Genomic DNA, 18,201 nt, shown 5'->3' with positions numbered 1-18,201 from the left:
CACTGGATCATATTAAAAAATCAAATTGCTTTACTTACCTTTCCATAACTTTAGTCATAAAATTAAGAGGATGTGAATCTTATTTTTAACATCAAAATAAGTAACAAGAACAATAACTAAATCTCATACCTCAAGGATAATCTCTTTGGTTAGGTGTAGTTAAAATGTTAAACTTTACAGATCATGTTTAATACCATACCTGTCCTGTGTATGCAAACTCCAGAGCCTGCTTTAGGCCAAGGCTGGTCACACCGTGCAAATTAACCTCATCAGCTCCACTTTCCACCATACAAAGACTGAACATTGCCTGAGGTGAGGAAAGGGAGAAAGACAATGATGAGACTTTGAAAGCAAGGGAGCAAGACAAAATTCTAGAGAGACTAGGGGAAAAAAAGGTTTTAGAAATTAATAATTGATTTTGATTTTTGAAATGCTTCTACAAAGTGTCATTCACACAAACCACTGCAAATCATTTTGATGTCTAAACAGTTACAATAACAACACACACAGGATGGCATTCCTCACTATATATAGTACTTCTTTTGTAATACATAGTCTCATTTTGAGGTGATGGTATTTAGGCCCACCGAACACTTTCTCTTGGTCCTGGATTCTCATTGCTACCAAGTTATATGCAGCAATGCCAAACATCCTGCCCAATAGGACATGAAAAGCCTTCATCTTCTGACTTCTCTGCTTTTTTCTGCCTCAGTCCAATGAAACAGCTAGTTCCTCTCATCTGCCATTCTATTAGTTCATTTTCGTATGCTATAAAGAACTGCCTGAGACTAGGTGACTTATAAAGGAAAGAGGTTTAATTGACTCACAGTTCAGAATGACTGGGGAGGCCTCAAGAAACTTACAATAATGGTGGAAGGCAAAGGCGAAGGCAAAGCAAGGCACCTTTTTCACAACGCAGCAGAAAGGAGAAGTGCCGAGGGAAGCGGATGGTTTTTATAAAACCGTCAGATCTTGTGAGAACTCACTCACTATCATGAGAACAGCATGGGGGAAATCACCCCCATGATCCAATTACCCTCCACCTGGTCTCTCCCTTGACATGTGGGGATTATAGGGACTATGGGGATTACAATTTAAGATGAGATTTGGGTGGGGATACAAAGGCATGTATCACACACTCCGTTTCAGTTGTTCTCAAAGTGTAGCCCTTGGACGAGCGACATCAGCATCACCTGGGAACACGTCTGAGTACAGACTCTCAGGGCCCCAATGCAGACTTACTGAAACGGATACTCCAAGCGGGGCCCAGCAATCTGTGCTGTAATAGGCCCTCCAGGTGACTCTCATGCCCACTTGAATTTGAGAACCACTAAGCTATTCAGTGCAAGTGAATTTGACCCCAACCAATTCTCCAAATGGCCAATTTACTGCAAATCAGTATGCCAAATGAAAATTTGAAATTAAAAAAACAAAAACTTGCCAAATTAAACAAATGCATTTTAAAAGGAAAAAAAAAATACATCCCCATGCTAATTTGTGCACCTTTAACCTTTTACTTAAGAAATATAAAGAGAATTCAATTTTGTTCACTGATAATGAGAGAAGTTTTGTGGGAACTGTTCCCTGAGATTCTGCAGTTTAGCTAACTTTATAGTCGTAAAAAACAAAAACAAAAAACCTCACTATGTTATGTGGTATTTAGTGCATGCTGAATTTTTTTAATTTGAAAAAATGTGATTTTTTTTTTACTTTTGCCAATGTATCAATATTCGTCTTTTAGCAATTTTATTTATTTATTTAAATTTTATCAATGCCTAAGGAATGTACATATTTCAGGGGTACATATGATAATTTAATATAGTCGTAATTTTTAATTGCCAAATCAGTGTATTTGAGATATCGATCACCTTAAAATGTCTTTTCTTTATGCTTAAAACATTCAAATTATTCTCTTCTAGCAATTTTCTTTTCTTTGTTTTGTTTGTTTGTTTTTTGAGAAGGAGTCTCGCTCTGTCACCCAGGCTGGAGTGCAGTGGCGCAATCTCGGCTCACTGCAACCTCTGCCTCCCAGGTTCAAGCGATTCTCCTACCTCAGCCTCCCGAGTAGCTGGGACTATAGGTGCCCGCCACCACTCCTGGCTAATTTTTGTATTTTTAGTAGAGATGGGGTTTCACCGTATTGGCCAGGCTGGTCTTGAACTCCTGACCTTGTGATCTGCCTGCCTCAGCCTCCCAAAGTGCTGGGATTACAGGCGTGAACCACTGTGCCCGGCTCTCTTCTAGCTATTTTCAAGTGTACAATAGATTACTGTAAACTATAGTCACTCTACTGATCTAACACTAGGTCTTATTTCTTCTATTAAACTGTATATTTGCACCCATTATTCAATATCCCCATCATCCTGCCCCTCCCAACGACCCTTCCCAGCCTACTGGGTAGGGTAACCACCAATCTACTCTCTGTCTTCATGAGATTCACTTTTTTTAGCTCTCACATATGAGTGACAACTTACAATATTTGTCTTTTTGTGCTAGGCTTAGTTCACTTAACATAATGACCTCTAATTCCATCCACATTGCTGCAAATGACAGGATTTCATTTTTTATGGCTAAATAATATTTCTTTGGGTATATATACCACATTTTCTTTGTCCATTCATTCACTGATAAGCACTTAGTTAATTCCATTTTTTTTTTCTTTTTCTTTTTTTTTTTTTTTTTTTTTTTGAGACAGAGTCTTGCTCTGCCACCCAGGCTGGAGTGCAGTGGCATGATCTCAGCTCACTGCAACCTCCGCCTCCTGGGTTCAAGCAATTCTGCTTCCTCAGCCTCCTGAGTAGCTGGGGCTACAGGCACGTGCCACCATACCCGGCTAATTTTTGTATTTTTAGTAGAGACGGGGTTTCACCATGTTGGCCATGCTGGTCTCGAACTCCTGACCTCAAGTGATCCACTCGCCTCAGCCTCCCAAAGTGCTGGAGAGCTGGGATTACAGGTGTGAGCCACTGCACCCAGCCCAATTCCAAATTTTGACTATTGTGAACAGTGCTACAATAAACATGGGAGTGCAGACATACTGATTTCCTTCCTTTTGGAGATACATATATATATATATATATATATATATATATATATATATATATATATATATAAAAAATACTGATTTCCTTTCTTTTGAATATATACTCAGTAGTAAAATTGCTGAGTCATATGCTAGCTACATTTTTAGTCTCTTGAGGAAACTCCATACTGTTCTCCATAGTGGCTGTACTAATTTATTCCCATCAACAGTGTACTAGGGTTCCCCTTTCTCCATATCATTGCCAGAATCTGTTATTGCCTCTCTTTTTGATAAAAGCCATTTTAACTGGGGTGAGGTATTTCATTGTAGTTTTGATTTGCATCTTCTGATGTTCAGTGACCTTCAGCATTTTTTAAAATATATCTATTGGACATTTGTATGTCTTCTTTTAAGAAATATCTATTTTTGCACATTTTTAAATGGGATTTTTTTTTTTTTTTTTTTTTTTTTGCTAGTGAACTGTTTGAGCTTCTTATATATTCTGGTTATCAATCCCTTGTCAGATGGTAGTTTACAAATATTTGTCCCCATTCTGTGGGTTTGCTCTACACTTTGTTGATTGTTTCCTTTGCTGTGTAGAAGCTTTTTAGCTTGATGAAATTCCATTTGTCTATTTTTGCTTTGGTTGCCTGTGTTTTTGGGGTCTTAATCCCAAAAAGCCTTTGCCCGGACCAATGTCCTAGAGCACGTCCCCAATATTGTCTTCTAGTTATTTCATAGTTGGGGCCATAGATTTAAGTCTTTAATACATTTGGATTTGATTTTTGTGTATGGTGAGAGATAAGGGTGTAGTTTCATTCTTCTGCATATAGTTATGCAATTTTCCCAACACCATGTATTAAAAAGACTGTCCTTTCCCCATTGTATGTTCTTGGCACCTTTGCAAAGATAAGTTGTCTGTAAATGTGTGCACTTATATTTGGGTTACCTATTCTATTCCATTGATCTATGTGTCTGTTTTTATGCCAGTACCAGGCTAATTTAGTTACTATAGCTTTGTAGTACATTTTGATATCTGATAGTGTAATGTCTTTGTTCTTTTTACTCAGGGTGGCTTTGGTTATTTGGGGTTTTTGTGGTTCCATTTATATTTAAGATTTTTTTCTATTTCTGTGAAGAATGTCATTGAAAATTTGATATGGACTGCATTGAATCTGTAAACTACTTTGGATAGTATTCTTATTTTAGAAGCATTAATTATTCCTATCCATGAATATGGAGTATCTTTCCCTTTTTTTGGCATCGTCTTCTTTCGTCAGTGTTTTATAGTTTTCCTTGTATAGATATTTTACTTCTTTGGTTAAATTGATTCCTAGGTATTTTATATTCTTTGTACTATTGAACTAATAGGATTTTATTTTAACAAATGTATTTTTTTATCCTCACAAGTCTATACATTTTAAATTAATATGTATAAGATGGACAATATAAACTGATGACCCATTATTCCTTGTAAAGATCTTCATTTCCATCTCACTGCATTAGAAAGTTTTATGTTTTCATAATTAAAAGGATTATTTTTGAGAGCTTAATTTATAGTTAAACTTTTTACTGTTAGAAACACTAAATTATTGCTCTCTTGCCATTTAAGAAATTTTCTAAAATATATTTTAAAAACTTACAATTTGAAAAAATAAAATAACATTCAAAATATCTTAAAGCTATTGGGAGTATTTAACATATAATATATTCAATTATATTTGATATATTAAAAAGCTAACATTCATAATGTATTTAACTTTCAGAAATTTACTTTATCATAAATTTTAAAAATTGAACATTTTTTAGAACTGAGGATGTTCCACATAGTACAGCTTAGTGCCAATAGAAATTGCCTTGACCACTATATCCCCCTGTAGGGGAAAAGAGCAGGAGGATTCCTACAGTCTTTGCTGCTAAAGATCCCCAGTCTTTACCAACAGAAACCCCAGCTGACAGAGATGCCTGGAGCCCATGCCTTGCATCCCCTGGAGCTGGAGGCGGCCACTCTGGCACCCTGCATCTGGTATGGCTTCACATGAGCCCACACCTGGGTGTGATATCACTTGTCTTACACCTGCACCAGGACCTGGCACCCCCATGCACCATGACAGTGTCACACAATCCCCGAAACCAGTGCCCCTGCACATCCCTCAGAACTTGCATTGGACCCAGAACCACCACACACCCCACCCATCATCACACCTCAGGTATCATCACACCTCAGGTGAAAGTCTTCCCCACCAAAGCCAGTCTGTAATATCTGAAAGATGTAACTGCTCCTTCAAATGTTCAGACACCAATGCAAGGCTACAAGGAACATGAAATGTCAGGGAAACATAACACCACTAAAGGAATATGATAATTTCCAGTAACGATCCCAAAGAAATGGGGACCTATGAATTGCCTGACAAAATTATTGTTTTAAGAAATTATCATCGAACACAGATAGACAACTCAATAATATCAGGAAAATAATACATAAACAAAAGGGAAAGTTAGAGAAATGTAAATTTTATGTAATACATGAATGAAAGGGAAAGTTAGAGAAATGTAAACCACAAAAATGAAGCAAACAAATTCTGAAGCTGAAGAACACAATAAATGAAATAAAAAAATGCAACAGAGAGCTTCAATACCAGACTCGATCAAGCAGAGGAAAGAATTAGTAAACCTGAACACTGGTCATTTAAAATTATCCAGTCAGAGGACAAAAAAGAAAAAAGAATAAAAAGGAGTAAAGAAAGCCTATGGATTTTATGGAACAATATCAAGTAAACTGATACAGATTATGAAAGCTTAATAAAGAGAAGAGAAATAGAAAGGAGAAGAAAGATTATTGAAAAGGAATAATTACCAAAAACATTCTAAATCAGGGTAAGGAAGTGGACATCCAGATTGATTAACCCCAAAAAATCCTAAATAAGTTGAATACAAAGAGATCTGCACGAGGATACATTATAATTAAATTTTCAAAAGTTAAAGACAGAGAATTTTGAAAGAAGCAAAAGAAAAGTGACTTGTCACGTATAAGGAAACCACCTCCATAAGACAATCAGTGGATTTTTTTTTTTAGTAGAAATGTTGCAGGCCAGAAGAGAGTGGGATGATACATTCAAAATACTGAAAGAAAAAAACTGCCAAGAATACAATATCTGGCAAAACTATCCTTTAAAAATAAATGAAAGAGAAAGTCTTTCCCAAGGAAACAAAAAATGAGAGTTTGTCACTCCTAGACCTATTTTACACGAAATGGCTAAGGGGGTTCTTCAAATTGAAAACAAAAACATGCTAAACAGTAATGTGAAAGCATAAGAAAACATAAATCTCACTGGCAAAAGTAAATATACAGACAAATATATAATAATGTAACACTGTAATGGTGGTGTGTAAGTTACTTTTACCCCAACATTTAAAAGATAAAAGACCAAAATTTGTTGATGGATACACAATATAAAAAGAATTAAACTCTGACTGCAAAAACAGAAAGTTTGGGGGAGGTGGTAAAAATGTAGAATTTTTGTGTGCAGTTACGTTGTTATCAACTTAAAATAGACCATTGTAACTACAAGACATTTTACGCCAGCCTTGAGGTAACCACACAGAAAAAAACTTATAATAGATATACAAAAGATAAATAGAGAAGAATCAAGGCAAATACTACAAAAATAATCAAATAACAAAGGAAGATGGCAAGAGAAGACGAGAGACCACTTTTATTCAACTTAGTACTGGAAGTCCTACCCAGAGCAATTAAACAAGAAAAAGAAATAAAAAGCATCCAAACGGGAGAGGAAAAAGTGAAATTACCTCCACAGATAACATGATTATATATGTAGGAAACCCTGAAGATTCAAACAAAAAACAATGTTAGAACTAATAAATGAGTTTAACAAAGTTTTTTGGTGCAAAATTAACATACAAAAATCAGTGGTATTTGTGTACACAAACAGGAAAGTCATCAAAAAGAAATTTAAGAAAACCATCCCATTTACAATAACAAAGAAAATACTTAGGCATACACGTAATCAAAGAAGTAAAAGACTTGTTAACTGAAAATTATAAAACATTGGTGAAGGAAATCAAAGACACAGATAAAATGGAAAGACATCCATGTCCATGGATTGAAAAAAATGTGTTAAAATGTTCATACTACCCAAAATCATGTATACATTCAACACAATCCCTATCAAAATCCAAGTGGCATTCTTTATAGAAATAGAAAAAAAAGTGCTAAAATCAAATGGAACCACAAAAAACCCTGAATAGCCAAAGAAATCTTAAACAAAAAGAACATGCTGGAGGCATCACACTTCCTGATTTCAAAATATATTACAAAGCTACAGTAATCAAAACAGTACAGTACTGTCATAAAAACAGATATATAGACCAACAAACAGAATATCCCAGAAATAAATGAATGCATCTATGGTAAACTGATCTTTGACAGGGTAATCTTTGACAGGGTGCCAAGAACACACAATAGGGAAAGGACAGGCTCTTCAATATACAGTGCAAGAAAAACTTGACATCCGCATGCCAAAGAATAGAATTGAACCCTTATCTCACATCATATGCAAAAATTAACTTAAATGTATTAATGACTTAAATGTAAGACTTGAAACAATACAGAAGAAAATGTAGGGGAAAAGTTCCTTGACACTGGTCTAGGCAATAATTTTTTGGATATGACACCAAACTACTGGCAACAAAAGCAAAAATAAGTGGGCTTGCATCAAACTAAAAACTTGTGCATACCAAAGGAAACAATCAACAGATTAAAATGGCAACCCACAGAATGGGAAAAATATTTGCAAACCATATATCTGATAAAGGGTTAATATCCAAAATATTTAAGGAACTCAAAATTCAATAGCAAAATAAATAAATAATTAAATAACTGAATTTTAAAATGGTCACAGGACCTGAATAGACATTTTTCCAAAGAAGGCATACAAATGGGCAACAGGTATATAAAAAGATGCTCAACATCACTAATCATCAGGGAAAAGCAAGTAAAAACCACAATGAGGTGTCTCCTCACACCCGTTAGAATAATTATTACCAAAAAGACAGAAGATAAGTGTTGATGAGGTTGTAGAGAAAAGGGAATCCTTGTTTATTGTTGGTTGGAATATAAATTGGTACAGCCATTATGGGAAACAGTAGAGAGGGTACTAAAAAAAATTTAAAAAGAACTACCTTATGATCTAACAATCTCACTTCTGGGTATGTATGCAAAGAAAATGAAATTAGTATCTTAAAGTGATAGCCACACTCCCATGGTTATTGCAGCATTATTTACAATAGCCACAATATGGAAACAATCTTAATATCCCTCAACGGATGAATGGATAAAGAAAATGTGAGATATACACACACATACGAACATTATTTAGCCTTAAAAAAGAAGAAAATCCTGCCATTTGCAACAATATGGATGAACTTGGAAGACATTATGCTAAGTGAAATAAACTAGACACAGAAAGACAAATATTGAATGATCTTCTCACTTATATAGGCATACGGTGGGTTTAGTTCCAGACCAACTTAATAAAGCAAATACCATAATACAGTGAGTCAGACATACGTTTTGGTTTCCCAGTACATATAAAAGTTATGTTGACACTATACTGTGGTCTATTAAGTATACATACAAAGTGAACAGTGCCTGACATATGGCAAGCTCTTAGTAAAATTTATATTTTGTGGTAACAATAAAATGTAGTGAAGTTTCTTTTATGTATTCCCTGGCTAAAAGGATTGCTATGTTAGGAGAAGCACCAGTTTCTGTTGTTGTTTTTTTAAATCAAGTGTGGCTACAGATAAAAAAAGGCTAACAGGAAATTGCCTTTAGAGTTAAGTAGATTTTGTTTATGCATTTGCAGAAGACTACCTGAAATTCCAAAATTAAAAAACAGATCACAGTTAAGTAAAAACCTTTAGTTTATAAAATGTTGAATTTGCTTCTAAACTTCTTGAAAGAACCTGAAAGAAATTTCAGTTGTTTTCAGTGTCTGCTTTTTATTACATGGGTGGTTAAGTTTTTAACATTCCCCACACCAACCAAGTTCTTTTTTCAGATCTTCCAAGTTGCAATTGCCCCTGATGTGCTGACCACCTGCTTGCCACCAATCCCATATATACAGCAGGACTCAAATAGCTTAAACTGCAGAAGAATGATCTGGGTTAATGAAATAGAAAAACTTCCTGAGAACAAAGGTTAAAAAAACAAAAGAGGCTGCCAAAGGAGTTTTAAAAATCTACATTTCTAGGGTCTTTCAAAAGTAATCAGGGCAACACTGGCATAGAATAGGGATCCTCATCAGAGTTAGTAGAGTTGGGAGGAAAACACAATTCCTTAAATAATGTGTATCTATATTTGCACGTTTGTATGAGCAATAAAGGAACACCATGTTGGTAATTATTTTATATCAATACAATTAAATGCATCTATAATTGCTATATTATAGAGTACGATTGTAGAGGGAAAAAAGAGACTTAATTTTATCCTGTTTACGTAAGTATCTTTTGGATCATTGCAATGAACATGTATTACTTATGTATTTCAAACAACTCCCTTTTAAAAACTTTGTTTTATTTTTAATGTTCAGAACTATGCAGGAAGATACATCTGGTTCTATAACCTACTGGTCATGTGGGCAATTTATCTTGAAACTTTGGCTATCTTGAAACTGAGGCTAAGCCTCAGGCTCTTTATCTGTAAAAGGGGAATAATACCAACTTCACAGGGTTGTTATAGGTTTAAATACAATTATGCTTAATGTTAGGCATAATATGTGGCACACAGTAAATGTTTAACAGGTAGAAACTGTTGCTATAATCCAGGTTGATTGTCTTGCTGTCCCATGTCTCCCTTTGATTCCAATTGAAATGAGAGCCGAGAAACAGCACCCTCCACTCAACTGCTGACTAAATCCATTCATTTCAAATAGTTTCCAAATGACAGTCTCACTCTAAATCCCTATCTCTGGCTTCAGGACTTTATTTTGCAACATACTTCTAGACTTCTACTTTATGGAATGACCCCATTATAAAAATCATCACCACCACTTCTATAAAGACAGAACTTCCACTTTGACATCACATCATACTGTTTTAGAAAGTTAACAATGCCAGGCACTGTGGGTCATGTCTATAATCCCATCACTTTGGAAGGCTGAGGCTGGAAGTTCACTTGAGGCCAGGAGTTTGAGACCAGGCTGGGCAACACAGGAAGACCCTATCTCTACAAACAATAAAAAAAAATTAGCTGAGCATGGTGGTCTGAACCTGTAGTCCCAGCTACTCAAGACGGTGATGCAGGAGGATCACTTGACCCCATGAGTTTGACGCTGCAGTGAGCCATGATCACACCACTGCACTCCAGCTTGGGCAAAAGAGTGAGACTCTACCTCAAAAAAAAAAAAAAAGTTAAAAACTTAATGCTTATAATTTTTAAAAACTAGAATTAACCTAAAGATTAAAAAAGGGGAAGTATTATATCAAGGTCAATGTCTTGGGTATAATACATTTAAAAGACATCTCAATTAGGAAGAGCCTCATTGGATACCACTTGGTGATAAGGAAGAACTTGGCCATTTGGTACAGTGAAACACCAGTTGCCTAGTCTATCCGAACTAGTGAAACAATGTCCAGAGACCTGCTAGAGACCAGGAGGAAGGTCAAAGTCTCCTTGGCAGCAAAAGAGGTGATGAGACCAACAGTAATATTTTTAAGCATATAACATCTTGAAAAGGTAGACTGCAGGCTCCATGAAGGCAGGTGCCATATCTCCTTTTCTCACTGTGGTGCCCCCAGATCCTAGGAGTGCATACACGCAATAAATACAGAAAATGAATGAATCGACCAATATGATCTTCAAAACTCATCTGCAGATGATGTCCTACCACCCTACAGTGTCATAAACAAAAAGAATTCATTCTATGTAACAGAGAATGTTCTGCATGTAAGGTGTTTTAGATACCAAAATGTAAAATCGTAACTAAAGAGAAAGAGCATCTACTGTAAGCTAAACATTTGAGAAACATAAGTGAGTTCAAAGCTAGACATTTAGAAAAAAAAAAGAACATATGTCAATGTTCTCTATCAAGTCACAACATTCTGCCAAAGCATGGGATAAAGTTCTGCTTAGAAATATGAAAGCATTGCACAGACTCATGCTTGGTTCACAAGATTTTGTCTTCGGGAGAGCCTCGGCCAGGCTGAGATTTACAGTCATCACAGCTCATTTGTGGCTGATAATGTGCCGCCACCAACAACAAACCTTTCTAATTGAAAACCTAGTTTGTGAGTATATAATCCACTTTAAGTGCCTACCACAGAGGGAGGTGTGGATTTATGGTGTGTTATTCCCTCTTTATTTCACACAGAAGTGATGCAAATTGAGTCCTAAAATCACAGTACATGAAGTTTTCTTGTCATGTTAGTTGTCATGCAGACACAAGATTAGTTACAGCTACATTTTAGGGTGGTACCTTACGATACAAAACTGACAAAAATTCTACTACATCTTCACAGATAAGTAAAATGGCAGATGATAGACTTTTTAAAGCATCTGGTAAAATATGATCTTTTTACCTGGCAAACTATGTGCAGCTTTGGAGTTACACCAAACACAGGCAAAACCACTGTGACTCCCATTTTATCAAGAATACAAATAATCTTACAGGTGAAATAACTGAATCGTTTGGAGGTACATTCAACCCTTACATTTTATAAGCATTAAACAGAGTTAAATGAAAGTAAAAAGACATGTTTAAGGAAGTCATTGAAAAGAGCAACTCGCAATGATTACAGTAGATCCATTACATCTTACATCTTCTATATGCCCACTGTTACATAATTAGTGATGTTTACAATGGCCATGAGGCATTACAGAGATTTGAACTAACTTCTGAATCAACAAAGATTACATTTTGCTCAATTTAGTGTTAATGGTTATTAGCCTTTATTACATTTTGGTTACACCTCACATATAGAATGGGTAGTAAATCTCAGTTAATGAGACCATTCAATTAACTGCAATAGCCCATTCCCTTCCATTAGGGAGAGGAGGGTCCCAATCACAGTTAAATTGGACTATTTACCTCCTTTATCTTGCAAATGAAAAAAATAACCCAATCCCCCTGGAGAGCTAAATGGTATGAAAGAGTGAGGATGTTTGGTTGGTGGTTTTCTTTCCTCTTTACAATTGTTTTAATTTTTCCTCCCATAGTATAATAATACTGTCAGAGAATAAAATATCACAAGACAAACTAAAACAGTAAAATTATATTACTGTAAATATAATTAGGCAACACAAATTAATATCTCTAAAATACCAATTTTCCCTCACCTTAACCACATAAAGATCCATCTTATATGCTAAAAGTTATGTTACATATTGTTTTTTTCTAAAATCTTCAAATATGTAGCTTGTTTATTTAAAGGATCTAGCTGTGTTTCACAGCTTTGCTCTTGGCACAGTTGCTTCCTAAATTAACTATACAGTGATAATGAGCCCTTCAAAACAAGCATCATTATGGTTTATCCTGTCTGTTTAGAATTTTCCTCTTCCTGAATGTGGCCATGTTTCAACGACCTGAGTCTTCTGGGAGAGGAAAGGGTGGAATAAAAAAAGGACACAAATCTTGTTGTTTCTTAGCCAAAGTTACGGTAATTGTGAAGGCCAGAAACTGCTGCTCACCATGCAATTGGGTAACTCACAAAATTTGTCCCTGCCAGTCTTTCTGTCTTCTGGAAAGTGGCATCCACACATTTGACTTCAGCCTTGGGTTGCCCTCTCAGATCCCTATGGTTCTCCTTATTCCTCTGGTGGTTCTGTTACTTTCTAATTGTATCCCCTGAACGTGGGATCATAATACATTCCTACCTACCATACAAAGAAGTCCATTGTTTTATCTGTCACAAATTTGCCTCTTTCAGGTGTTTAGGGATGGCACTTTTACTCTTTCTTATTGAATATATTTGCTAAACCATTATTGAATGAATCGAATTAATTGAAGAGGCTGTTTGATCTCTCTCATATGACAGCCAATGGCACAATCCTGCTCTTCACAAACTTCTAAGGACACCCCAACTGAGATATAACCTAGATTTCCTGCATTTTGACAGCTGTCCTAAGACAGAATTTGGGGCTTGCACGAAGGAATGACTGAGCAGTTGTGATTAGAGTCTGCATGGATCAGAGAAAGTATGAAAAAAGGAAACTTACTTAGAGAACAGTGATATCAGAAAAGGTTGAAAGCCTGGAGAAAGAAAGAAGTGAAGCAACTGAGGAGACAGAGAGGGGGATTCTTTACTGAGGAAAATATGATAGGAATTCAGGGAGAATTCTCTAAGACCAGAAGAGACTCCTATGTGGTTTTCAAAGCTGTGCTGGGTGTGTGTAAGAAGCAAGACTAAACTCTAGCCTCTCTTCTGCAAATGGAATTTTGGAATGTTAACACTTTAGAGATCACTGGCCCTTCCCTACTTGAGGTGTGGTCCCTGGAATAGCAGCGTTGGTATTGCCAAGGAACTTGTAAGAAATATAGAATCTCGGCTCCTACCCCACACTTACTAGATGGGAAAGCTGAGTTTTAACGAGAGCCCCAGGTGAACCACATGCACATAAATGTTTGAGAAGCACAGCTGGGGTAGTCAGTCCTCCCCCCTTGCAGCACTCCTTGCATACTTGAATACTTGAGGTGATGAGACACCTAATATTTTTTCATGACAGGCTGTCCCTTGCTGGAGAAATATTAGTAAAACCTTCAAAATATTGACTTCTAATCACCTTCTTGATAACTTTCTCCCCTTGGTCATAGGAGAAGGTCAATGAGTTCACTCTCTTTTCTGCTTAACAGCCTTTCAAATATATATAGTAACAGCTCTAGAGTCTCCTACTGGAAATAGTATCTAATCCGAATTCTCGGAGTCATAAAATGTTAGTGCTTGAAGCCAATGCTCGAAGTTTTGTAGGCTGGGCAGAAGGCCTGAGTCCAAATCCCAGCATGGGAGGACTGATCCCTAGATTTGGAGGGGTGGGAGTGATTACTATACAGGAAATAAAAGGTATTTCAAAAGAAAGAAAGTGGATTTAAGGACATGGTCTTTGAAAGAGTAAATCATCCTAAGCTTGTGAATGGTGGCAGTGGTAAGAACTTTCAGGCAAATCTTTCACACTGTCTCCCTTTTCCCCTAATTATTTTGGTTGATTTTCTCTGGTCCATTTCCTTCTTATCAATTTTCCTTAAGATGAATTTCATGTGGCTACCTCAAAGCTGCTTTTGACACAAATCACTCAGAATATTCCTATGGAATTCAAAAAGTAGAAGTTTTTAACAAGTTTCAATTTGTCATAAAGAGTGACAAGGAAGTTTCTTACCTGCCCAATCTGATATTGGTAATGGCTTCCTGGAGCCCCGTTGAGGGCTGTAAGGCCACATCCAGCTCAAGTGAGAGTGGTCAGGATCTAGTCATAATGTCTGTCATGAGTATAAATAGGGACCAGGAGCAGACAAGTACTAAAACACACAATTTCTGTCCTAGAATTCACAATGTCATCCATAAGATCTGTTATCCCTTTTCTTTTTTTTTTTTTTTTTTTGAGAGAGAGTCTCCCTTTGTTGCCCAGGCTGGAGTGCAGTGGTGCAATCTCAGCTCACTGCAACCTCTGCCTCCTGGGTTCAAGTGATTCTCCTGCCTCAGCCTCCCGAGTAGCTGGGACTACAGGTGCACGCCACCACGCCCAGCTGGTTTTTGTATTTTTAGTAGAGACGGGGTTTCACCATACTGGCCGGGGTGGTCTCGAACTCCTGACCTCATGATCCACCTGCCTCGGCCTCCCAAAGTGCTGGGAATACAGGTGTAAGCCACTACGCCCAGCCCTGTTGTCCCTTTTCTATAGAGAACTTTTTAGAAGAATGTTGAAGATAATAGTGTGAAATTTCCTCAGTTATCACTTATTATCTTAGTCTCTTAAAACTCAATGTAAACTAATGATCGCTCTTAAAATTTTAACCCTCAATTTCAACAGTCCCTCTCTTATTTTTAATGTCCTCTCTTAATAACTTTTTCTTCAACATCTAACATAAAGGAAGGTATATGACCATAAATATAGATGCCCAGTCCAGGTGTGGACCCTCCCTTCGCTCTTGCATTTTATACATCACTTTTGTTTGACAGCTGTGAGTCAAGCAATACCCACTGGAGATCATCTCCTTTATTAGGCATGCACACAGACAGGGCAAGAGCCCAGCTAACAGACTGTTTCATTTAACCTCATTAGTTGCTAAGCAACCATTTCCCTGGCACCTTCCTAATCTAAGAACAGGTCAGCTCTATGAATATGAAGTGTTCAAGTCTTCCCAAATGTCCAAGTTAATTTTTTTTTTTGAGACAGGGTCTTGCTTTGTCACCCAGGCTAGGGTACAGTGACATGATCATAGCTCACTGCAACCTCGACCTCCTGGGCTCAAGCAATCCTCCCATCAAGCTCACGTTTTCTGCAAACACATTTGATGCTTTGCCCATGCAGGCTAATACAAAGTCTCTATATCTTATAAAATGGGGAAACAAAAGGGTTTAGGAATCATCCACGAGCTTTCAAACACCTTTTAAAAAATAATTAGATGGACTTCTTTTAATCCTATGAACATTTGTATATATATATATATAATGTATTTATTTCTCAAAATTTATATAATTATATTTTACATATTACCCATCTTGATCTTCATTTTCTCTTGGGTGAAATGAGCTTTGCTCCATCATTAAAAGAAAGATAAATAGCTTTTTCTTCTAGGGCCTCCCTATAGCTCTGGTGTGATAATGAGAACAATGACAATAGCAACTCAAGTTTACCCAGCCTTTACCATGTGGCAGGCCCTGTGTCAGAGTCCTACTTGAATTAAAGTTTTATTTTCACAACTCTGTGAAGTCAGGTACTACTATTACCTCATTTTAAACATGAGAAAATGAGACCCAGTGAAATTAAGCAAATGGTTCAAGGCAATAAAGCTGGTAAGAGGGAGAGTCGGGACTTGAACCCATGCCCTTCACCACCATTCTTCTGTGCCTACTCACGTGCCTCCCTCTCAAGTTGGAAAGACTGCCAGATAAACTGGGAAACTAGTAGGCCCTTCAATTCAAAGAAAGACAAACAGACATCAGACTGTGTTTAGACTTACAGACCTCCTCTCCTCCACTTCTTCCAACCACAGTTAACCTCAGAAGGATGAATATTCATTGCCTACCTGAGAAATGCATTACTATCTATTACTGGAATCTCACATGAAGTTAGCTAATTCCCATAATTGTAGCAGGATCAGAAAGCATCTAATACATGTATTGTGATTATAAAGTGATATGAATGATTTGATATGAAAATCTCTCATTAGAGTCACAGCTCTCCGAGTGAGAAGCATACTGATAATTCAGTCTTTCAGGAGTTCAGGCATGCAAGCCCAGAATGCAGTCAACATCAGATGGGCTAATGAAAAGCAACCGATTCAACAAGCAGCTGGATCATCCCACTCTATGGACAATTCGTTCCAAATCAGTTTTTTACAAAGACGATAAACAGAATCATGGCATTTCTACAGATTCCAATAATTCTTTATACCAATTCATCAGGCTCACAGGATCGGATGTCTTCTCCTCTTTTGTTTAAAACATCTGCCTTCACTCAACACTAATTTTTAAGAGTTTAAAAATTCCATCAGCTTTATTATCCTTTAAACATGTGGTCTTCTTTTGGATGAAGCTGAGATTGACTGTACACCTGAGATCAAATAAGCATGAATGCAAATTTTACTTTAAATAAAAAAGCATAAAAGTTATAAGATTAAAAGCATAGAAAAGATATGGCAGAAAAATAAAGTGATCTTTCAATATATATTTGAAACAAATACATATAAAGGGGCTTAGCACAATGACTGTCACAGTGTAAATGATAAAAAATGTTAGCTATTATTATTACTTTAAAACTATTTTTCTAGCTTCATAATACTTACATTTAGTAGATGTGAATCAGTTTAAATAAAAGAATAAAATGCAGACCAGAGTTCACCATTATCCATCCATTCACTGTAATGAAGACAATGAACTAACTATAAACACGATAATGAAAATTAAATGAATGACTCTGAAATGTTAACAATTTCTGTGGCATTGATTCAAATAATTTTAAAGAGGAATATGATGATGGCTCTTTAGATGGCTCTCAGCTTTGTATTTAAAAAAGAGGTAACATTTGACCAATATCACTGTTACCTGGTAACTTACCTTGAATTGACAAAAGGAAATCCATTTTTAATGAAATATGCTCAGTTTCAAAAGGAAATTATGAAGTCATTTAATTTGAAGGAAAAAAAAAAGCAACAACAAAAACCCACACACTTCTTCATGTTCACAAGGTCCTGTCCCACAGTACATCAGAATCAGCCTTATCCCACCACCATGTGCAGACTCTATTACAGCAGCTATGTGGCTGCTCATAGTCAGCCAGGCAATTAATACTTATTGAATATCTACCAGATGTGAGGCTCTGTAACAGGCTGTTTATCAAATGCCAGGTTGACTGCTTAATTTGGCTTTGCAGAATGTCAAGGCCACTATTAATGGTGCTACTTTTTCTGACTAAAATTAGAAGCTATTTCTCAAGTCCTCTTCCTAACAGATACTACCTAAATGATTAATCATCAGATACAAAGTGGACAATGCCAACTTCTACTCACAGACAACAGTATAATATGATTTAGGTGAGAAATTGAGCACATTTTCATCTCTGGATGATTTTTTGTCAATTTCTACAGCTCCTTGGACTATATTTTTTCATACATTTTTCAAAAGTCACAATTGCTGTAGGACAAGACAAGAAGAGCCTATTGCGGCTTTTCAGGACTCTCTTCTGAACCAGATTCTAGTATCTCCAGAGAGTTACAAGTTGAGGAGAAGAGAGACCACAGTTACCACATTAGGTTCCCAATTAGTTAGCCAAGGATTTTCATGGCCCCTAGTTCTCTAGTGGCTTCAGGTGATACTATCCATGTAGAACTAGGCCAGCTGGATCTGAGAAAACAGCGAAAAGCCTGCTGGGTGACAAGTCTTTGGGACTTACAATTAAATCTCCATTTCAGCAGTATGCATCCACTAAGAATTCAAGAAATTCT

General features: G+C 36.5%; 1 protein-coding gene across 4 annotated transcripts in view; it reads right to left on the bottom strand.

Moving 5' to 3' along the window:
* Window positions 1-18,201, bottom strand: part of KLHL32 (kelch like family member 32) — a 224,608-nt gene that overhangs the window by 107,135 nt on the left and 99,272 nt on the right. For all 4 annotated transcript variants that reach the window (XM_054490891.2, XM_054490897.2, XM_063666439.1 and 1 more), the window contains one exon: window positions 200-307. In XM_054490891.2, coding sequence (XP_054346866.1) covers window positions 200-307 — 108 coding nt within the window. The remainder of the gene's footprint in view (window positions 1-199; window positions 308-18,201) is intronic.

This window comes from Pongo pygmaeus, chromosome 5 (assembly GCF_028885625.2).
Source record: "Pongo pygmaeus isolate AG05252 chromosome 5, NHGRI_mPonPyg2-v2.0_pri, whole genome shotgun sequence".
In the NCBI taxonomy this organism is placed as follows: Eukaryota; Metazoa; Chordata; class Mammalia; order Primates; family Hominidae; genus Pongo; species Pongo pygmaeus.
Note: the sequence above shows the minus strand (reverse complement) of the source record. Positions and strands in the feature narration are given on the sequence as shown.